Source organism: Dipodomys spectabilis, unplaced genomic scaffold, assembly GCF_019054845.1.
Source record: "Dipodomys spectabilis isolate Male_0828 unplaced genomic scaffold, ASM1905484v1 ptg000009l, whole genome shotgun sequence".
NCBI classification, from domain to species: Eukaryota; Metazoa; Chordata; class Mammalia; order Rodentia; family Heteromyidae; genus Dipodomys; species Dipodomys spectabilis.
The window spans coordinates 30,643,280-30,667,199 of NW_024870686.1; the positions used below are offsets into that span (position 1 = coordinate 30,643,280).

General features: G+C 36.0%; 1 protein-coding gene across 2 annotated transcripts in view; it reads right to left on the reverse strand.

Moving 5' to 3' along the window:
* Window positions 1-23,920, reverse strand: part of Psd3 (pleckstrin and Sec7 domain containing 3) — a 195,204-nt gene that overhangs the window by 57,678 nt on the left and 113,606 nt on the right. For both annotated transcript variants that reach the window (XM_042701208.1, XM_042701218.1), the window contains 2 exons: window positions 22,080-22,123; window positions 6,866-7,059 (listed from right to left, as the gene is read on the reverse strand). In XM_042701208.1, the coding sequence (XP_042557142.1) occupies window positions 6,866-7,059; window positions 22,080-22,123 (238 nt within the window). The remainder of the gene's footprint in view (window positions 1-6,865; window positions 7,060-22,079; window positions 22,124-23,920) is intronic.

The following is a 23,920-nucleotide window of genomic DNA, read 5'->3' on the forward strand; positions in this document are numbered from 1 at the left end:
AAGTGTGATAGTGTAAATAAGGTATCTTAGTCACTACTGAATAAGATATTCAATAAGATGAGAGGTCTACCTGGTGAGCTTGTTTAGATTTGATCCTTCCCAACTCCTTCAGTGCCTTTTCCCAGAAGTCTACTTCTCTTAACATTTGAACTCTTTACCCTGGTAGCTAACTGACACAAGACCACAAAATGTGTTTTTCCACTGTCATAAAGGCTAGCATGGGTTACATTCTCCATTAGGTTTTGTGTGTGACATGAAGATTTAGCAACCTTTGTCCATTCCATTTCCCAACAGATTTATGTTTTTATTGATATTTCTGTGAATAATGTCTGACATTTAAAGGAGCATGCAAATGAAAAAATATGTTCATAGTGTACAATTAGATGTTTAAAACATGTGAAATATTTACAATAATCAAACTAACATAGCTTCTACCTCATAATAGTTCTCACTTTCCTACTTCACTTATTTTCAAATTGACAAATAGCTGACAACAATGTTGTAGTCTCTTCAGAACAGGTAGAACCTCCACTCCCAAGTGCAGCAGGAAGGGTTATCTCTGCTCCCTGCTTTTCTCTCTCACCTCCTTTCACTGTCCAATAGGATCTCTGATGACCGTCATATGCTGTATCTTTTCTCAATCAAATCTTTTAACTTTTTTTTTTAAAGACCTTAATATAAAGAAGTCATGAACTGGGGATGAAGCAGGTACTTAGTCTGCATGAGGATGAATGAATTCCCACCACAAATCTTTCCTTTTAAGACATTATAGTTTCTACTTTTCAAATGTTGAAACATTCTCCATCTGAAAGTCAGAATGTTATTGTTCCACATTTTTTCCAAGTCTTAGAACTGTTTCTCTCAATCATCTAATCTTCTTTTAATTGGCTTGAAAATTGTACCAAGTTACTAAGATGGAGAATACACACACATACCCTCAGAACACCATTTACAAAATGTTCTTGGTATTCCTAATTTATTTAATTACTTCCTAAATCATGTAATATATTTTCATAATATTGAAGATGGCTATTTCTATCTTCTTTCCATGCTGTAAGTAAATTTTATGATTTTTTAAGCTATGAAAATGTCAACATGCCCCAATGAACTTTTGTCTTTCAATTTTGAGCATTTTTGTGGTGCCTTACCTAATAGTTGTTATTGAAAAGTTTATACTTTATATACTGGAATTACTTTCTATATTGTACATATGAAATAAATTCTTTTGGGGGCTGAGGCTCTGCTTATAAGCCTTTGTACATAAAGACAGTACACCTACACTCAAGCACTCAAAAAGGTGCTTGCATTTTGCTTATCTATAGACTACATTAACAAAAACTAGACAAGAATTTCATTATTGCTATATTCCATTCACTAAAATATAAATGCAGCATTGTGCATGGTCATCTCTGTTGTAGCAAAGTAAAGCCAATCAAGGCATGTCTGATTAAATCCATGTAATTCGATTTCTAATAAGTGCTGTGTTAGCCAAGCAAAATAGCTGTTTAGACCCCACTGCTCCTAGCTTGAGACCTTCAGGCATCTAAATACATGCTATACAGTTACAGGCTGAAATGACTGGAACTTAAGAGATTTTCAAAGCATGTTGTCTCCTGGCAAGTCCTTTTTAGCAATAAGCTACAATTATTTTCCTTTAATTAGACTTTTGTCCCACCAGATGTACTATGATTCCACACAGTAGCCTTGGCTAAGATGGTTAAGATCAATTTCCTCATTGGCAAATGGGGGTGATGATAAAATTTGCTTCAAAAAACACAGAATCAATGAATTTAATGCACCAAATGGTTGCACTAAGGCTGTAATAATGACTATTTAATTATCACTAATAACTTATCACATTCATATTTTGGTACATAATTTTCAGACATTTTCCTGACCTCTATAAGTATCAGACAACAGATTGATAAATCTAAGAGTTTATGCTGAATTTTTCCATTTTTTGTCTGACAAAATCCAGATATGCTGCATTCTGTTTTTCAAATCTGACCTTTCAAAGCTTTTCTTTAATGTCACATTTAATGGGTCTGGTAAGCACATATAGAGCATTTGTCTTTAATTATGGTTTATCAGAGGGAAAATTTCTAAACAGCATAAATTTAAAGGCAAAAAAATAAAGTTTTGTGTGAATAATTGGGTGCAATCTGCAGAATCTGAGTTTTAGAACTACTATTTAAGAACATTGGTGCAACTGGTGTTCCACTGTTTTAGGAGAAAATCCTTTCTCCACAGATCTTTGACTGAAACTTCCCCTTATTAAAAACTTTTTGTAACAACTTTCAACTGAGAACCTGATTTGCACATACTTACAAATGTAATATTAACAATATAACTGCATATGGTGACCCCTAATAAATATCTGTAGACTTGGAAGAGAAGTACACAGAAAAAGGAACATCATGCTGATTTTTCAAAATTACTTAGAGCTTCTCCAGGAAAGCTTTCTTATTTGTTTTTTCCTCAAAAATACCAGATTTGAGCCAGGCACTGGTGGCTCATGCCTGTAATCCTAGCTACTCAGGAGGCTGAGATCTGAGGTTCACGGTTCAAAGCCAGCCAGGGCAGGAAAGTCTATGAGATTCTTAACTATCAGAAAACTGGAAGTGGCATTGTGGCTCAAGTGGTAGTGCTCTTGCCTTGCATTAAATAACTCAGAGATAGCTCCCAGGCCTAGAGTTCAAGCCCCACGACCGACAAAAACAACAACACCAAAAACCTAAAAACAAATGAAAATACTGGATTTGTACACAAAATGAAAAATGACATTTCAAAATTAGATATGAGTATGCTTCCCTAAAAAATAAAAAAAGAAGCATTCAGAAAAAGTTTAGGCTTTCTGTTCCACTAAGAAGCTCCAGCTGGGTGTGGGAATACATGCCTATAATCCCATCATGAGACTGATGTAAGAGGATGTCAAGTTTGAGACCAGCAAGTTCAAGGTAAGTCTGAGCTACATGATATACTTGGTTGCAGAAAATCCGTGACTGAGTGGGTCCAACCCCAGCATCCTTTAAAATAAAAATAAAAAGCAGCAACATACCTTAAATTAGTTCAACCCAACACATGAAAACTCAACACATGGAAGAGGGAGAAAGAATATGTGGACAGGACATAACTCTGTTTTAGATGTTGCAAGTACATCTAAACAGCTTGCTTGTACCTAAATGCTTGGAATTTCTGATCACTTTATAGATTAGTACATATTAGGTTTTGAGGTCTGAAGCAAAGAGGATTTCTTCACAAGGAAATTGGTAATCAGTTTATATCTGCTCATGCCCTTGAATTAACAACTTCTATATTAACTTCTTTACAGTAACAATTAGGGGAAAATATATGTACAATGAATAAGTACATAAATATAAAAAATGATGTTTTTAGATGCTGTTCAATAGCAGCACTGAACTGTGGTTCAGAGAAGGAAGAAATGAATGAGGCAAACCCAGTTTATTGTTTGGGGAAAAGATCTCAGCTCTCATAGTGAGAAAGGTTTTCTAAACAGTGTCTAAAGTCCTTCTAAGATGAAGACACAAAGGGGTCTGTTGAGGCTGGGGTAGAATCTGCAGAGCAGGTGATTGAGAGGAGACAACTACACAAAGAGAAGGCTCTGGAGATCTACTAGAACTCTCCCAGCTGGGGTTTGCTGATCTGCGCACAGGTAAAAGAAAATAAGCCAAGGTGCAGGAAAGAACTACTGAAAAAGAATGGAATAAACAATTTCAATAGCTCACACAGGGCTAGAAATTGTGTGTCTTCACTGGTCAGAGCGTGATACATGGAGCATTGAAGAAGTCTGGGAGGGGTAATAATGCCTTATTAATGGAACACAGTAAGTGCCAGAGTAAAGCTTGTTCTACAGTGTCATAATAAAAGATACAGGCAAGCTTTGAAAGAATACAGTTAATCTATGTTATTTATCTACGTACCAGAAGAAAATCCAATACTAAGTCCAGGGCCCACAAAATAAAAGATGTATAACATCTGCCATTCAAAAAATGTGTAAAAATACAAACAAAAGGAAAGCACAAAGAATAGTAGTAAAAAGGAAAAATGAGCTGCACAGCACTGGCTCATGCCTGTAATCCTAGCTACTTAGGAGGCTGAGTCTGAGGAGCATGATTCAAAGCCAGCCCAGGCAGGAAAGTCCATAACTCATCTCCATTTAACCCCCAAAAAGCCAGGAGTAGAGTTGTGGCTCAAATGGCAGAACACTAGCTTTGGAAAAAAAGGTCAGGGACATGGCCCAGTTGTTCAGGTCAATCCCCAGGATTGCCCTTCTCTTCCACCCCTACCCCCAAAAGAAAAGTCAATCAATGTAAAGTCTTGGAAATGATAGAAAGGAAAAGACTAGAAAGCACCAACTCTAAATAGCTATTAAAATAAATATAATCAAGGTTACTCAAAATGGAGGATAGAAAATAGAGCATAGTTCTAAATATGATAAATATATTAAATTAAAAATATTACAGTATATTAGAATGATAAAATTATTTAAATTAAGTACTGAAAGGACAAAAGCAAATAGGAAAAAAATTAAACATTTAAATTTAGAATCCAAAGCTGCATCTAAGGGTAGCTTCTGAATAGTATTAAGAGATTTAACACAGAAAATAAGTCCCAGAAGGAAGCATGAGAGTTTTAAGAAATAAGGTCCAGAGCAGGAGAAGGAACTCAGTGGGAGAACACAGGTCTTGCGTTACATTTCTACCACAATGGAAACAAGAGAACAGTTAAATTTTCCCAAACTGGTGAAGAATTTAAACATATAAATGCAAGAACCTGAACAAACACCAAACACGAAAAAGCACAAGGAAAAAGCATAAAAAGACACCTCATAATAATAATGCTGAAATTCAGGGAAAAGAACATCTCTTGAAAGCATTCACAGGGAACAAAACCATGTTAGGTAGAGAGGACCGAAACAAAGGTAAGAGGGAAAACAGACTTGTCATCTGAAACCATGCCAGGTAGGAAACAATGGCACAGTATTTTAGAATACTGAGAGAAAGAAAATGCTGCCAAAAATTCCAAACATATTACACATTAATTCCTCAAATTAAGGTGAATTACAGAGAGCTCAGATGATAAAACATGAGAAATTTCTTGTCAGCAGGCATAGGGATAAAAGTAAAGAATATTTTTCTATTTAAAGAAAAAATATTTACAAGTCCACTGTCTCTACTCCCTAGTACTGGGATTATAGGAATGTACCACCACCATCCTGGACTTTTTGGATTCACTTTAATTACTCGTGTGTGTGTGTGTGTCCCTATTTTTATATGTATTCATCAATCAGACACTATTTTTCAGTTAGCCTATGGATTGAAGCTATAACCATCTTTGACTGGAGGGAAAAATCACAACATAAATATCAGTCTTAGAGTTCAAAGCTGCAGCTGTTCGCATGGTAAAGGGAGATGAATATATTTGTGGTCTTAAGTAGAAAATCATATTATTTTCAGCTTACATACATATTGTATAAACTCAATGTATATAGATGTGTGTGCCCAATGGAGCCAAATATGATTATCTATTGACACGTCTCCCCAAAACTCCCTTTCTCTGAGATCTGCATGTTATTCCTTCTTGAGAAAATTTCCCCTAACTATTGCAACCAAATGGTGCTGTCAATCATGGCATTTATCCCCTTAGTCACTCACATCAGTCCTGTCCTAGAATGTACTAAATTAAGAGAGAAAAATTAGGATGTTTTTTGTTACTGAAACTCAACACATCTGTACGGACCCTCATAGCAATGTATCCAGCCATATCTAAGGAGCCTCATATGAAAGAAAACACTAAAATATACATCATGCAGAGATGGAAATGGATAGTATTCTGGTGATAATCTTTTATTTCCAGGTATGTCCTTCGCCTAGGTTACTTTCAACTGATGTCACTTGCATCTATTGGAACTTGACACAGTGTTGCTAGAGAAAAAGGAAATCTGCTAGGCTCATAGTACCTTCTTTAGGAGGTACTCCTAAAGAACTTGCATTTGGTATCAGCCCGTATCAAGGGCACTACCATAATATTTCTTCTAACTGAAACCTACATAAAATATGCTAACATCTTAACAAAAAGTGCCCATCCACAAATAAAACTGTGCTACTATCCACCCCTTCCCTTTATGTCTCTTTCTATAATAGGTAGTTGGGGACACTCTGGAAGCAAAGCCTGGTTATTTCGTGCATACGTGTCAGCTTGTCTTAGCCTATTCAACTATGTCAAATTGTCATTTCACCCTCCACAAAATTCTTCTAGCTATGTGAACATACTCCATCTCAAGCTTACATTTGCTCTCAGAAAATAATCAAAAGACATCAAATATGGGATTCCTTCATGTCCTAGCAATAATTATGTCATGCTGTCTTGTCATCTGAGCATCTTGTCAAAGGCCAACCATTGGGCCTATGCTTTGGATATGAATTTCCTCATTTCTTCTTTTGTCTCTGAAGCACTGTGCCACTGATTAATCTGTTTTATAAATTCAATCTTTCCTTCAACCACTAGAAATGTAAACCCCATGATAATAATAACTCTGCTATTGTATTTGGTGCCTAGTACACAGGCAGTAGTCAATATTAGTTGCTGAAGCCCTGGTTATGCGAAAAACTGAGAGACTGGGAAATGAATACTCTTCATTTTAAGAGCTTTATAATACTGTTAAAAAAAGATCAAGCAACAGGTGGGTCTCTTATGTAGAACTAGAGGCTTTCTCAAACTTCAAGAATATTTCTCTAGATAAACATAATTTCCTCATTCTTGACTTTATTTCAATAAATCCACTTTAAAATTTGAGCCTAAAGATGAAATAAATGAAACAAAAAGTGACAACAATGATGCTTACTCTTCTTTCCATCCATATCTGCATGGATTTTCCGAGCCAAGAATCCACTTTTGTACACAGCAGCATTTGGGTCATGAGGAATGTCCAAAAATGGGTTAGTTGTACTGCCAATTCGGCTGATGGTCTTTGGATGCGTTCCATTGGCCTTCTCATCAGTACCTTCCGAAGGAGATTTTTTTTTCTCTTCATCATCTCTGTAATAAAGTAAACAAAAAAAGTGAGCCAAGAACTCCACAATATTCAATGAAAAAGTGTTTTAGTGTAATAAATCCTCTGATTTCCTAACTATCTATCGGCATTGGTAGCAGCCACCATAATCACAATCAGCATTACTGAGTGTGGCCAAGGACTAATGATCATCAATCTAATGATCATCAACAGTAGCACTGTCCATTACAGATAAGGAAACTGATTCAGCAAGTTCAAATAGTCACCAGAGACCACAGATGTATAATAGAAAGAAGAGATAATAGAAGTATGGTCATAACATCTCAAAAAAACCTCTGCTTTTTTTTTTCATCTACTTAATGTTTGTCTTTCATGCAAGTGGGAGCTTTGGAGGCAGGGATCAGGACTTCGACTTCTGTGTATCTATAGGGCTCTTCATAGCACTAAGCATATAGAAAACAAGAATTGATTATAGGTTGACCCCACTGGATAGCAATGAGCTATCTCTGCCAAATCACAAAAACAAAACAAAACAACAAAAACAAAAAACAGGATAATTCCTAATATCCAAATCCCAGGTAAAACTGCCAGTAGGAACATGGTGCCATGCACAGTACTGTAGCATCTTAGGGTGCTATTTTCCCAACACAGCACTCTGACAGCCACTATGAAACCCCCAATTGCCTTCTCCCCTTTTTGGGAATCTCTACTTTTTCAACCAGACATTTACATCTGTAATCATAACACCTTTAAAAAAAAGGAGGGGGGGGGGAAATAGGGAAAAATTAAGAAGCAGATTTGGTAGCAATTCTAAAAATCAAATTAAGAAAGCATAATAAGAGTCTGTCTTAGCTCAGCTGCCTCAATTCAACTGCTTCCTTTGTCTATTAAACTCTGATTATTGATTCTTTACAATCAACCAAAATAAGTACCACCAAAGTGTATTTTAAATATACCACAATCATGCATAGGTATTTGACGATAGGGTTCTTCCACTGGTTTCTTGTGATTGAGAGATACATGAAAGTAAATGTTGACTCAAACATCCATACTTCAAAAAAAAAAAACAAAAAAAATCCATACTTCACTTTTATTTTGAAATAATTTTAGTCTTGCGAAGATAGTACATTGAGTTTCCATATGCCCAGCTTCTCCTGTTCACATCTTATATAACTACAGTATAAAAAATCTTCTAAATTAAAAATTAACATTAGTGAAATACTGTGAATTGAACTTGAGAGTTTCTTTGCATTTCACCAGCTTCTTCACGAATTTATTTTTGTATTCCAGGATCATTTCCATGAATGCACAGTCTACTTAATTTTCATATCTCTTAGTTTCTCTAGTCCATAAAAGTTCCTCAGTCTCTCCTGAGAGCTGAACATAGATCAGTTACTTTATAGAATAACGCCAATTTATGTTTGATGTTTTCTCAAAACCTGATTAAGGATGTGCATTTAGGGGGAGGATAAACACAGGTGAGGTATTCATATTAATGCACTAGACAAGGTGGGTGTAGTTTTTATTACTGGTGCTATTAACCAGACTATTTGATTATAGTATGTGACATCTTGCCATAAAGCAAGGTAACTATTTTCTCTTTTAACTGCTTTGGGGGAGATATCTGGTTTCTCCTTTACCTTCTGCTCACCTGTGTTAGCATTCAAAAATAAATATTGCATGTGTCAATTATTATTATAGAATGGTTCATTCATTTTATATTCTTCTCTAAGTATGGAATATGAATATGTATATAATTCTTTGGATTATAACCCAGTCTGTGGTAACTACTGGTCTGTATTCTTGGTCTATTTTTTGAATTTGCAAAAAAATGCATTAAAAATTCCCTCATGCTTTGTGTCAATGAATAGTTTTTTTCATTTTTTAAATAAGGTTTTTTATTGTGAAAATACTGTAGAGGGGTTACAGTTACATGAACAAGGTAATGAGTACATTTCTTATCCAGCATTGTTGCCTCCTCCTTTGTTTTTCCCTTACCATCCCCTCCCTCCCACCTCCTCAACTACATCCCCCCCTGCCTAAATTAGGTTTTTTCCATTTTATGGATACACAGTTTATTCACCTTACAAAGTACTTTTTGAGTAGTTTCTAATTTCTATATCCTATGACAAAAGATATTTGTCCTTGCAATCATCACCATGTTAATAACATATGAACCTTCATAGATCACAACCAATCTAGAAAGAACATTCTAACCTTCGGATAGGTTATGTACTGTCACCATTGAGATTTACACTGTATAGCTCAGAGCAAGCATCATATTCAATAGTGAAAGGTTGAAATCTCTTCCTATAGATAAAAAACAGGACCAGGTGCAAATATTCATCACATCTATTCAACAAGCCCTGCAAATCCTAGCACAGCAGTTAGGCAAGATGAAATAAGAGGCCTTCATTCTGGACAAGTAATAAAATTGCCTTCACCAAAAAACTTAGAATTGAGGGAAGGGTGACACTGTCCAAAAAGAAATGTACTCATTACCTGACTTATGTAATCTTAATCCCTCTATACATTGCTGCCATAATAACACTTAAAAATTTAAAAAATATAACCTATAAATTCAGTAAAGTTGCAAACTACAAAATCAACATACAAAAATCAGTAGTGGGGCTGGGAAGGTGGCTCAGTGGTAGAGCACTTGCCTTGCACGCGTGAGGCCCTGGGTTCGATTCCTCAGCACCATATAAGCAAAAAGAAAAAAGAAAAAAGCCAGAAGTGGCGCTGTGGCTCATGTGGTAGAGTGCTAGCCTTGAGCTGAAGAGCTGAGGGACAGTGCCCAGGCCCAGAGTTCAGGCCCCACGACTGGACCAAAAAAAAAAAAAAAAAGAGTCTCACAAAAATCAGTAGTGTTTGTATACAACCAGCACCTATCAAAAATTAAGAAAACAATTCAATTATAATGGAATTTGACTCCCCTTCCCAAATAAAATAAGTGTAAATTTGATAAAGGAAGTAAAAGATCTATGTACTGTAAACTATAAAACACAGACGAAAAAATCTGAAAGACACAAATAAATGGAAGGATATACTGTGTTCAAGGATGAGGAAATTACTATCCAAAGTAAGATACAGATTCAGTGAAATTTCTTTCAATACTTCAGTTTCATTTTGCACACAAACAGAAAAAAAATTCCTAAGATTCTTATAGAACCAGCAAAGACTAAACAACCAATGCATTCCAGAGGTAGCTATAAGCATCACCACTGAAAACTGGTATATCCCTGAGGAAATCAAAATCTGTACATGCATAATTCTCTTATATAAAATGGTATAGCATTATATATAACCTATGCAAATAGTCTGTACTTTAAATCATTTCCAGATTACTAAGAATACTACAATTTAAATGTTATGTTAATAACTGTTATAATAGTTTAGGGAATAATGACAAGAAAAAAAATCCATCCATGTCTAATTCATATACAGTTCCTTTTCAAATTTTTAGTCTGTGGTTTCCTGAATTCACATATGCAGAATCCACAGATAGGGATTATGGGCCAACTATGTATTATAAAGCTATTATAATCAAAACAGATGGTGCTAGTGTTAAAATCAGACACATCAACCAATGGAATAGGACAGAAAGCCCAAAAATAAACTCAAGTATTTGCAGTCAATTGATTTTTTGGCAAAAGTGCCAAAAGCACACTTTGTAGAAGAATGGCCTCTTTAAAAATGGTTGGAAGAAAACTAAATATTCACATTTCCCCAACGAGAAATGGACCCTTATCTCACACTATAAACAAAAAACAACTCAGGAGGAGGCAACAATGCTTGATAAGAAATGTACTCATTACCTTGCCCATGTAATTGTAACCCCTCTGTATGATATTTTCACAATAAAAAAAGAAAAAGAAAAAAAATGTAAGAACACTTAAAAGTAAGAGCTGATATCATAAAGCTGGTAAAGGAAAACAGAAGAAAAGCCTCATGACATTGGTTGGGTGATTTCTTGTATGGACTCCAAAAGCATAGACAACAAAAGAAAGAATAGACAAATGGGATTCTATTAAAGTATGGCATTTCTGCACATCAAATAACTGAATAAAAAGTAGTGCTTAGAGTGTGAAAAGAATTTTTTGTAAGCTACACATCTGGTGAAGACCTAATATCATATATATATATATACACACTCACACACACACACACACACATGTATATAAGTATATATATACCCACACATATATATAAGTATATATATATATATATAACTAAAAATCTTAACAGTAAGGAAATAAACTTGATTAAAACTGGGCAAATACTTCTTAAAACAGATATAAATGGCCAATAAATGAAAAAAAAATCCAGCATCTCAAATCATCAAGGAAATGCAAACTAAAATTACAATGGGATGCCACCTTACACTATAAGAATGGTTATTATTAAAACAACTATGATAAGCATGTTCAAGCATGTAGAACAAAGGGAACTCTTACACAGAGTTGATGGAAGTGAATATCAATATAGTCTTCAGGGAAAACTGAATGAAATTATCTATAAAACTAAAATGGAAATACTATATGATCCAGAACTCTCACCTCTGGATAATATACATATATACATATACATATGTTTATATAATAAAAGCAATGAAAGTAGAATATTGAAGAGATATTCATAGTTCTATGTTCATTTTGACTCATCATCTACAACAGCCACAGTAAGAGACAATCTATGTGCCCATCAATGGATAAATGGATAAGGACAACATAGTACATAAATATTAACAGATATGATTTCATTGACAGATACTATTTCATCTTCTGAGGTTTCAGTAATGTGAAAGCAACTGTTATTTGGCTACAAGTCATATCATTATAGAAAAAAGAATAGAGTTCAATAGGATATTTTGAGAGAACAGGTCAAATATTTTCTGTTTCTAAATTCTGGTGGTTTTTTTAAACTATTTGATTTTTTCCATCTTGGAAGTTTCCACATATTTTGGAAATCAGATTTGTTCCTCATGTATGTCCAGCTTTGGTAATGAACCAAGACACCATTCATATCTGTCAATATTTATATATAGCCTTTCTTTTTGTTTTTTTTTTCTTAAATTTTCCATCTCTCTGCTTGCATTTCCCATCTGTTCTTGCATGCTGTTTATTTCATCTACTAGAATTCTTAGCATTTTAATCAGAGTTGTTTTAAGTTCCTGCTCTGATTATTCCACCATCCTTACAATATGTTTCAGTTCTGATGCTTGCTCTCTCTTCCTTCCAACCATGTCTCAGCCTTTTGGTATATATCATATTTTCTTCCAGATAGCTGGAAGTGGGTTGTGGGTAAAAGGAGCTGTGGCTTATAGGCCCTGAGTAATGTTGTGGTTAAGTGTGTGTCATGGGGAGGAGTCATTCTATATTTTTATGGTGAGGGCTCCATCTCTAAGTGAGTCTATGTGAAGTATCAACTGTCTATGTTCCTTGATTTTATTTTTCATCTTCTTAGGTGAACAAGAAGTCTAGACTGGGCCTAGAGTATGGTTTTATCTATCTCCCATGCAGCAGGGCAGACTATGGTATAACTGTTTCTCTTCAACAAATCCTTGTAAATAACAATGTTGTACTATGCTTCAAAATAGCCATAACCCTGCCAGAAGTACAAGATGATTTTCTTTTCATAATCATTATATATGGGATAAGTTAATGTCAGTAAACTATCACAAGAGTGTGAGTCCCTCTCCATGACTAGATTTCTGAAGTATTTACCTTGTAATCTTGACCAAAATGACACTTTTGCCACTTTAATAATGTTCAGATTTTCTTATTTCAATAGCAATTTCCATGTTGGTTTCTACTAAGGGTTTTTTTCCCAAGTAATTTGTGATTCTCAGCATTCATCGGTCTGTCTCTCCAATCTTTTTTATTTTTTTTTATTTTTTGTGAACACACTGTACAGAGGGATTACAATTACATGGGCAGGTTAATGCGTACATTTCTTATCAAGCATTGCAGCCTCCTCCTTTGTTTACCCTTCACATCCAATCTTGATGCCAGTGATTTGGCCTGTGACCTAACTTCTCTGATGTATCTAAATGTTGGTTTTTCAGTTTGTTCAAGAGTTTTACTTGTTAGAATGGCGTAAGGACTCCAATATCATTATGTGCCACCAGGAAAGCAGACATACACCCTCTGGTAAAATTTTCATTTCAGTTACTACAATATTCTCCCTCAGAACTGGGTTCTCTTATATTTATGTCTTTGTTGATATTCTTCATGTAGCCATATGTATTTTCCTGATTTTTTCTTCCTTGAACCTTGAGTTAAAAGTCCTTTCTGCTCCCACTCCCTTTTTTAGTTCCCCTGTAAATATGCTTGCTTCTAAATATTCCAATTTCTCAACATTTTTCTAAGGGGGTTGCAAGTTACATTCCGCTCGCTGACTGCAATCAATTGTTTCCAGATATTTGTGGATCTTTGCTCCTTCTGACATTTGTATGTGACATACTACCCCCTCCTCTGCCTTCTCCAACTCTGATCAGTCTGAGACACAAACTATGCCATTAGAAAGACATAATCTGGGAATATCATCTGCATACCAGAATACTATAATCAAATCTGCTTTCTTCTCTCCACCTCAAGGAACAAATGGGGAATTGGGATTCTCTCCTAGATGTTGCATGACCTTTGGTTTCCAGAGTTCATATGAAGTTATTTTACTCAGTCTCAGTAGTTAATGTTTCTAAACCAAGAAAAAGTCTGGACCTTCATAGTATACTATCTTCCCTGTTTTTTTTTTTAATTATTATTGTTTTGGTCTTTCTTGGGGTTCTTAGTTTGAACCATGTACCCTTTATCCAAGTCTAGAAAGATACAACCCCAACAGACATGATTATGACCTTATATGAAAATAAGATGATCAAATCAAGTTGAGGTCATCAGAGTGATCCCTCATCCAACCAAAATGACTGATGTCTTTAGTAAAAAAGGAAACAAATGCAGAAGGAAGGGGATATGAAAAAGACACAGGAAAAATGTCATTTTCAAGAAAATGAATCCTTACAGAAAACCAGAAGAAATGAAATAGGTTCCCCTGATAGTCTTCAGAAAAATAAGTCAATCCTACTCACACCTTCATCTCAAAATTCTAGCCTCCAGAACTGTTGTTTTCCACAAACTCCATTGTGACCATGAATAGGCTAAACGTATCTCCAGATCTTTGTACCCTCAGATGCAATTCATGCATTTGCTTTTAGGTCAGCAAATATAAACCAAGAAGACAAGGCCTGTCCAGAGAATTGGAGATTGCAATGACAAGAATGTCTCTGGAACCTCACTGTGGCCTTGAGCCCATTCTACTTGTAGTATTACATTACAACAGGATTGTAGATTCCAATCAAGTCATAAATCCAAGAAAATAACAGAAATGATCAAATGTCTCCTAACGGTTGACCCCAAATGTAAATTTATCCTGCTAAAATTGGGCCAAACACTATAACCCCCCCTTTATTTTCTCCCATATAGGACACACATCTTGAATATTACCATGCAAGTATTCCATAACAATGAAAGTAAAGACATTGTAAAATTTCAAGGGCGTTTTCAAAACTAGATGGAGGGAGACAAGGAGCTCCAGTTCTTCCTTCCTCCCTCTATAGGGGAAAGAGGTTATTTATCCCACTCACACACCCTGGGGTGTCTCAAAATAAAGAACAACACTACCCTTACCCCTATTTCTTCACTGGTATCAAGGCAAAACAAATGAGCCACTCCCTTTTTCCTTAATGAATAGCAAATCTGGTGGGAAAAGGCTTTTACCTCTGCCCCTTTAGTTCTGATTGCTTGGCCCATAATGAACTCAGGTTGGCCAGCTCAGCAGGCCAGAGGTCACCATATTTTCCAGCCAAAATGTCTAAGGGCACCTTGATACTTATTTGACTTTGTCTGGCAAAGCCCTATGCTCTATGTATAGCTCTTCTAGCCAGAACATGAAAGAAAAGGCTGGTAGTCCCACTAGTCAGGATGCTGCAACCTGGACAATCAAGGTTTGAAGCCAGCTCAAACAGAAAATTCCTTAAGGGGCCATCTCTAAAATAACCAGCAAAATGCCGGGCAGGAGGTATGGCCCAAGTGATAGAGTGCCAGTCTTGAGCAGAAAGGCTGAGAGAGGGCACAAGGCCATGTACCAGTGAGAAAAGAAAGTGTGTAGGAATCATGTACGAGGAACCTCCACATTGAACCTCTAACTACTGTTGTGCTCATATTAATATTTTCTTATCTTCACCACCTCCCTAAAAGGCAGATGATTTCATTTCAGTGAAAAGTCAAAGTCAATACAGGCAAAGAATCTATGAACACAAGACTTCCTTTAAATGATCATCTTATAAGATTCCTTGGGGCTTCTCTGATCCAAGAAGTTTGAAATGAATGCATGTGGAGCACAGCAGGCAGCAGGAGGCCAAGGCCCTGCTCTCCTCCAAGAAGAAAGTGCCCGGAAGCTGGTGCTCCAGGAGAAATTCAGTGCCAGCTTAGTAGCAATCAGAGGAAACTCCAAGTTGCCAGGTAAGTATGACGATTAAGATCCCAAGAAGGAAGCATAATCCAGCAGAGAAATAGAAACACATCATAAACATATAATAATGAGTAATAGTTTTTTAATGAAATACTGTAACGTATGTCTCAACAAGGATGGATACAAGACAGTAGAAAATCAGAAAGAAGAGTGTATGTTAAATATGTTGAATTCATAGTTTCCCTCATTTGTAATAACTAGAATTTATCTACAATATTCCTTTCTTTTTCTTTCTTTTTTTTTTTTTTTTTTTTGTCGGTTGTGGGGCTTGAACTGTGGGCCTGGACGCTGTCCCTCAGCTCTTCAGCTCAAGGCGAGCGCTCTACCACTTGAGCTACAGCGCCACTTCCGGTTTTCTGGTGGTTTATTGGAGATAGGAGTCTCACGGTCTCTCCTGCCTGGGCTGGCTTTGAACCGCGATCCTCAGATCTCAGCCTCCTGAGTAGCTAGGATTACAGGTGTGAGCCACCAGCGCCCGGCTTCTTTCTTTTCTTTCTTTTTTTGGTCCGGTCGTGGGGCCTGAACTCTGGGCCTGGGCGCTGTCCCTCAACTCTTCAGCTCAAGGCTAGTGCTCTACTAATTGAGCCACAGTGCCACTTCCGGGTTTTTCTTTTTGCTTATGGGGTGCTGAGGAATCGAACCCAGGGCCTCATGCATGCAAGGCAAGCGCTCTACCACTGAGCCACCTTCCCAGCCTCAATATTCTTATAAGAGAATCAAAAGGGCTCAATAGTTATATACATATCACCATATGAAATGATGTTTATCAAAATGAACTCCAAGAAATGGAATCAAGAGGTTTTTTTTAAATTGTCCTGTTTGCAGTTATTTCTGTTTTCTTTTTTTTCCCTTTTGTTTAGTTCCTGGTGTCACTGGTTTTGCTTTCTGTATCCTTTGTCTTGTATGTAAGTTTTCTCTGATTTGGGGAAGGGAAGGAGGATCACAGAAATGGTGGGACAAGGTGATCCAATGCAACAGTGACACTCACTAGACACTATGTTGGAAATGAACTTTACAACTTGGGGGGAAAGGAAGGTCGGGAGGGGAAAAATGGGAGAAAATCAGGAAGGGGGTAACACTGTTCAAAGGAAATGTACTCATTACCCGACTTATATAACTATGACTCTCTGTACAACTTTTACAACGCAATTTAAATTTAAAAATAAATGTAAATAAAGTAGCAGAATTAAAAAAAATGAAAACATAAATATGTATCACATTAAAAAAATAAATATGCTAAATTGTAAGCACAAAGAACCACTTGTGGGTAATGGACTGTGGTAGTTTTTAATAAGGTAGTTTAATGTGGCAGTTTAAAAATAAAGAATTGTGGGGCTGGGAAGATAGCTCAGTGGTAAAGTGCTTGTCTTGCATGCATGAGGCCCTGGGTTCGATTCCCCAGTACCACATAAGGAAAAAGAAAAAAACCCGGAAGTGGTGCTGTGGCTCAACTGGTAGAGTGCTAGCCTTGAGCTGAAGTGCTGAGGGACAGCGCCCAGGCCCAGAGTTCAGGCCCCATAACCGGACCCCCCCCCCCCCCCCGCCAAAAAAAAATAAAGAATTGTATTTAAAATGGGTAAATTATGGCATACAAATTATATCTCAAAAAATCTCTTTAAAAATAATAAATGTGTTTGGTTCTTATGACAGGTGCTCAGGATTCTGAGATCCAAAGGACTATGATTTGAAGCCAATCTGGATAGAAAAGTCCATGAGTCTTCATCTCCAAAATAACCAATAAAAGGGCTCTTTATTGTAGCTCAAATGATAATGTACTAGCTAACCAAAGCATCACTTGACCAAATCAGAATACTAACACATAGTTAAATTTTTAATTTTTTGTTAAAAATATGAAATATATATTATTTTCTAAAAAGATACTATGGCATAGCCCTTTTGAATGCAGTTTTCTTTAAAAGGTTAAGTTCTAGAACTAGTCCTTGAACACCATTAAGAATACTGCCAGATGTGAGGCAGATGCTGTGTTGTAAGTGGACTTTCTAACAAAGGATGTGACTATATTTAAATGGTTTTAGTATACTTTCCAAACTAAGAAAAACTGGATTGGAGATATGACAGTTGTCTTTTAAAAAGATTTTGGACTGAACATTGGGGACTGATGCCTGTAATCTTAGCTACTCAGGAGACTGAGGATCGCGGCTCAAAGCCAGCCTGGGCAGGAAAGTCAACAAGACAAGGGGCACTGTGGCTCACATGGTAGAGAGCTCACCTTGAGCTTAAGAGCTCAGGGACAGTGCCCAGGTTCAGAGTTCAAGCCCCATAATGGGGAAGGGGGGGAGATTTTGAAAATAAAATGTAGTCAAAGCAGATGATCAATATCTACTGTGAAAATTTTAAGAGAGAAAAAAATTACAGTGTTACCTATATAATATCATATAATATAATATACTACCAATCTGTCTACTCACATTACATTTTTCTCATCTTGGGAAAATGTACACTAGTTCACATATTAAAATGTAAATACATAAATAATGAAATCCAAATGAATACCTTCTATAAAATGTTCAAGACACTACATTAGTCATTTCATGTATATTTTAAGTAACTCAGAAATCATATTTATTATATCTTCAATTGTTCTTTAACAAAAAGCAGTTTTATGCAATCCAATTTGTCCAACCTTTCTTTGATTTGTTCTGTTTCTGGATCTCTATTAAGAGAATTTCGGCCTGTACCAAGGAGCCCTAGAGTTTCTCCTATTCCTTCCTGTAATGTTTTCAGGGCGTCTGCTTTGACTTCAAGGTTTGATCTATTTGAAGTTGATTATTGTCAGGGTAATATATAAGGATCTAAGCTTTAGTTTTCTACAGGTGTTTAACCAATTTTGCCAGAACCATTTACTGAAGAGGCTGTCTTTCTTCCGTTGTATTATTTTTAGCTCCCTTGTTAAACATCAGGTGGCTATAGGTCTGTGGGTTCATTTCTGGGTCTTCAGGTCTGTTCTTGTGCTAGTACCAAGCTGTTTTCATTACTGTGGCTTTGAAGAGTTTGAAATTTGGTAATGATATTCCTCCAGCATTGTTCTTTCTGCTAAGGATTGTTTTTGCTATTTTGGGGTCTTTTATTGTTCCATCTGAATCTTTGGATTGCTTCTTCTATTTCATTGCTTATTCTATTTCATTGAAGAATGAGGCTGGGATATTGATAAGTATCACATTGAATTTGTAGATAGCCTTTGGCAATATTGCCATTTTCATCATGTTAATCCTAATCCAGGAGCATGGGAGATTTCCATATTTAAAAGATACTTAGAACTCAAAAACTTAACTCCCCCAACAACAAATCCTCAAAGAAACAATCATCCAATTAATAAGTGGGATAAAGACTTAAAGAGAGACTTCTCTCAAGAGGAAACAAGAATGGCCAATAGACACATGAAGACATGCTCAACCTCTCTGACCATAAAAGAAATGCAAATCAAAACAACATTGAGATTCTACCTTACCCCAGTTAGAATGGCTATAATCAAGAAATCTAATAACATATGCTGGAGGGGATGTGGCCAAAAGGGAACCATACTATACTGTTGGTGGGAGTGTAAACTTGTTCAACCACTTTGGAAAGCAGTATGGAGGGTCCTAAAAAGACTACACATAGAGCTCCCCCCTATGACCCAGCAATCTCACTTTGGGGCATTTACCCAAACAATCACAAACAACTATCTTTATCGCAGCATTATTTACCATAATGGATATGAATATGGAACCAACCCAGATGTCCCTCAGTAGATGAAGGGATCAAGAAAATGTGGCATACACACACACACACACACACACACACACACACACACACACAACACGCACACGCGCGCGCGCACACACACACACAGAGGAATTCTGTGCCTCCATCAGAAAGAATGACACAGCCCCATTTGTTAGGAAATGGAAAGACTTGGGAAAAATTATACTAAGTGAAGTAAGCTAGGCCCAAAGAAACATAGGTCCCATGGTTTCCTTTATTTGCAATAACTAGTACATATGTAGGATAATCTTACCAGACAAGTAGAAAAGGTCAAAAGCTATGTACATATGACCCTATAAGATGATGTTAAGCGAAATGAACCCCAAAATAGGGACACAAGAGGTTTTTTTCTTTGTTGCTGTTGTTTTTAAAGTACTTATAATGTACTATGTGATTTCTTTTGTTTCTTTCATATGTTCTTCCCCCCATGGTATAACCCCTGTTTTCACTGTATTTGATTCCCACACCCTGCATCTTGAATATACATTTTTCTAATGTGGGGAGGGGAAGGGAAATAACACGATGCTGAAATAAGGATACAGGGTTGAACCATTGTAACAATGAGATGTACAAGACACTGTTGAAAACGAACTTTACAACTTGGGGGGGGCAGTTGGGGAGGTGAGGAGAGAAGGGATGATAAGGGAAAAACAAAGGAGGGGATAACAATGCTCAATAGGAAATATACTCACTACTCATGTAACTGTAACCCCTCTGTACAGAATCTTTAATATATATATATATATATATATATATATATATATATATACATATGGCTTATCAAGTGGTATTGATAATATAAAATCCTAAATGATAGCATTAGGAGAAAAATTTTCCTTACAGCTCCAGAATCCTTTGCACCTCAGTGGTTCTAAAATTGCCTTAGGACATGCAGGCTACTAGCTGTTATAGTCAGTCCATCTGCTCACCAACCTGTCTGCCCTGCATAGTCCCAATTTCAAGATAATGAAAAAGAAAGATGTTGTTGTGAAGTTTATCACTTTCATCATCATTTTAGCTGTATAAGAACTGTCTTCATAATAGAATCCTTGAACATGCTAATGATTCACCCCATTCTCACCACTGACAAGTGGCATATGTACGTAATACAGGTATGTGTCAATTTTTTGGATTTGACCTTTCAAAGTAAAGAACTGAATGGTGATATTTCCAGTTTCTTTTATGTTTAAGTTCGATATCTGAGGAAAAAAACACTTTTTGCTGAGAAAAGTAGTTAAAGATTAAATGTTAAGCATAAGCTATGATTTAGGTTCTTAATAAAATTACATTTCACAGAGCTGCCTGAGGGAGTCTTCTCTAGTTCTAAATCTTCAAATGTTTTTTCCTCAAAACACCAAAGTCCAGGAGATTTATCCAAGTTCAATATAATTTCCTGCTAGCAAATTTTCAAGTGATATTAATTCTTCAGCCCAAAAATTCCCTCAAGGTCATGGTTAATCTTCTGTACAATGGCATTAGTTCCTTTTATTCTCTTATATCCAATGTACCTTCTCCAAGCATAGAATAATTGAACCAATAATATCCTCTGTATACACTACAAAATTGGTAGTGATACCATTACTATTAGAACTGGCAGCACTTGCCATGCCAGGGAGGTGTGTAGTCCAGCAAGCAGCAGTGACAACAGGAACACCACAGCTTACATGATGCATGTCATAGAGATATGTAGGACAGGTTCTCCAATAGAGAATTGGGTTTTATGATTTTAGTACTTGTTCCATAGTGTGTTCTCTCTACCAATGATTTCTAATGTCAGCCCTCTTTATTTACTCCATTATTTATTTCTCAAGCTTATCAAGATAGCCATAAATAACACAAAATCATGTTATTTTAGGAAAACATGCAAATAGAGGTCATATTAAGCAAGATAAGACAAGCTCAAAAATCAAAATACTATTCACTTATATGTATCAATTAGATCTAAAAGACATGCATAGAGAGACAGATAACTGCCTAAATGCATGCATGTCTTTTAGCTGTATAAATATATATGTATACATGTATATATCATTACTTATATGGGTAAATATAGAACATAAATCAAGCTAAGAGACTGCTTAAGGGGAGAGGTAAGGATGGAAAACTAAAGAGCAAGAACCTGTTAACATATTAAAAATACAGATGAGGGAAATGGGATATAGATATCTGTCTCTATAGATATAGATAGATATAGGGGAATGGGAGGAAAGAGAGACTGTGGGTGGTGGGAACTTGTGCAAGGCAAGGTTAACACTGTTGGAAAGATTATTTATACTTATGGAAACAAAATAAATAAACCTGTTGGAGGTACTATTTTGGGGGAGGGAGTCACACAGGGAGTGTGACAGAGGGTTGAAATTGATGGAAATACAGTATAAACATGGTTGCATGACCCCTATAACTAATATGAGCCAAAATAAAAAAAATAGCTTTATTTGCTCTATCGTTTCTCAAGCTTATCTACCTGCAGAAACTTATTTTATTGTGGTTCATTATCTATGTACATTAAAATATAACTAATGGCCTACAGACACAGCAATAAGATTGAAAGCAGAAAAACAGTATTCTAGGTTCCAAGAAAAAAAAAAAAGGCTACTTAGAGCTACCGTACGTTTTGCACAAAGACAGTAAGATACTAGGTGTAAAATGAGAAATGAGGATACATAGTTAATCCTTTTCTGAAATCACCTCCAAGGCATAAAGAAAAAAGGGACCAATTAATTATTAAAAAACTGACATCCAGCATACTTACACTGCCCATTCAAGTTTCTCATTCTTGATTGAATTGTACAGAGCCTGTAGAAAGAAAATAAGAATGAGTTATTCTTTTCATTCTATTCCATATGTTAAATTCACTAAACAAAGCCAAAAGGCTTGAGTAAGCCCATAAGCAACTCCCCCACTCTTCAGAGTCTGGTTATCTGCACAAGCAGGACTAAAGCCCCTTGTCAGGCTGGCACCATGCTTCTGGGTAGGTAAATGAGTACAAGTGAGGAGACCTACACGAGCAGATATCTGGACAGAGTAAAATCTGTATGTTACGTTTCATCACAGGATAATTAGGATAGGATTAAAATTAGACTGGAAAATACTTCTCATTCAAAAAAGTCACAGTTTGATTAATTTGGAACCGGTCGTTCTGATAACTCCCTCACTAATGGAAAAAATACAACTGAATGGCAACTGAATGAGTACGTTACATGGAAAGAAGACTGAAATTAGATACAGAAAAGCATTTTAGATAGTTTTAGAGTTCCTAAAGCAATGACTTTGGTAGTTTTCATTACTCCAATATCATAATTCTGTTTAAGTGAGTGTTACATTGGGATGTGTGGGTGGGTGTGGTCAAGGAGATAGAGCCTTGATAACAGTGACAGTCCTGTCACAAAAGACCAGCTTCCCCAATTCTCTCCATTTCAGGATTGTACATAAGGTCTTCTCAATCAACTTTCTCCACTATAACTACTACAAAGGAAAATGCTTTAACTTTTGAATAAAATAAAAAAATGAAAAAAGTATTCTATTCTGTAAATCCACAATAGAAAATTACATTATGCAAAGAATAACTATCATACTATATGATGATGTTTAAACAGTTTCCTCAGTGGAGCACTTGGACTTTGTAGAGGCTGAAGGCATAGGATCTCCTAGCAGATTTGTAGACATTGCACAGGATGGCTGAAATAGTCAATTTAGCCACTGAATAACTATGGCATAAATACAACCAAGGACACATTTTATCCACATGGGACATGGAAAAGTACTTGTCCGCAAACAATGAGAACAAAGAATGAAAACAAAGGTTAAACTGAGGTATAAAGATTATACTATAAATCGGATATTCTTTTGAAGAACCCACCTACAATACAGGCAACATCTTAGGAAGCAGATCAGTTATCCAAGAGCAGTGGGTCTCAGAAAACTAACACTGGACTGAGAAACTACAACTGAAAAGAGACAGATCGGGTTTTTTGTTTTGTTTTGGGTAATCCTTTCAGGCTAATAGTGTTAGCCAGAGTAATTCACAATGTGGCAAAAATTCTTAAAATGGGGTTTATAAAGGTAGTCTGGAAATATCTAAGCATCTAATTTTAATACATTCAGTTCTGCCCTACAATTCTTTTCTAAATTGTTTTGTCCTTGAGAATTTTTTATTAAAGAGAAATGGAGTTTTTAGTATATATTTAGTATATTTAATATATTTAGTATATATTTATTATAAATAGTCTGTACCGTGGGGTTACAATTACACAAGTAAGGTAATGAGTATAAGAAATGGAGTTTTGAACTATAACTACTTGCTATTTAGTCAGCCAGATATCTTACAAAGGCCTATTGATAATATATCTTGTCTAATTCAATAGACTTCCTTGTTACATTGCAGGTTAAGTTCTTCTCTTGTATATATAATGTAAAATAGGTATCTTAGGTAGCATGCCAAAACTAAAGGCTTATTCTTTTTAATCATCAGATTACAAATTTCGCTGATTCTGTGTAGCACTTTATGATAACTCATTATTTCCTGAAACAGAAGATGCTCTGTGAATTTGTCTAGCACTTACATGTCCTCATCCTGGCTACATATCCTTTCAA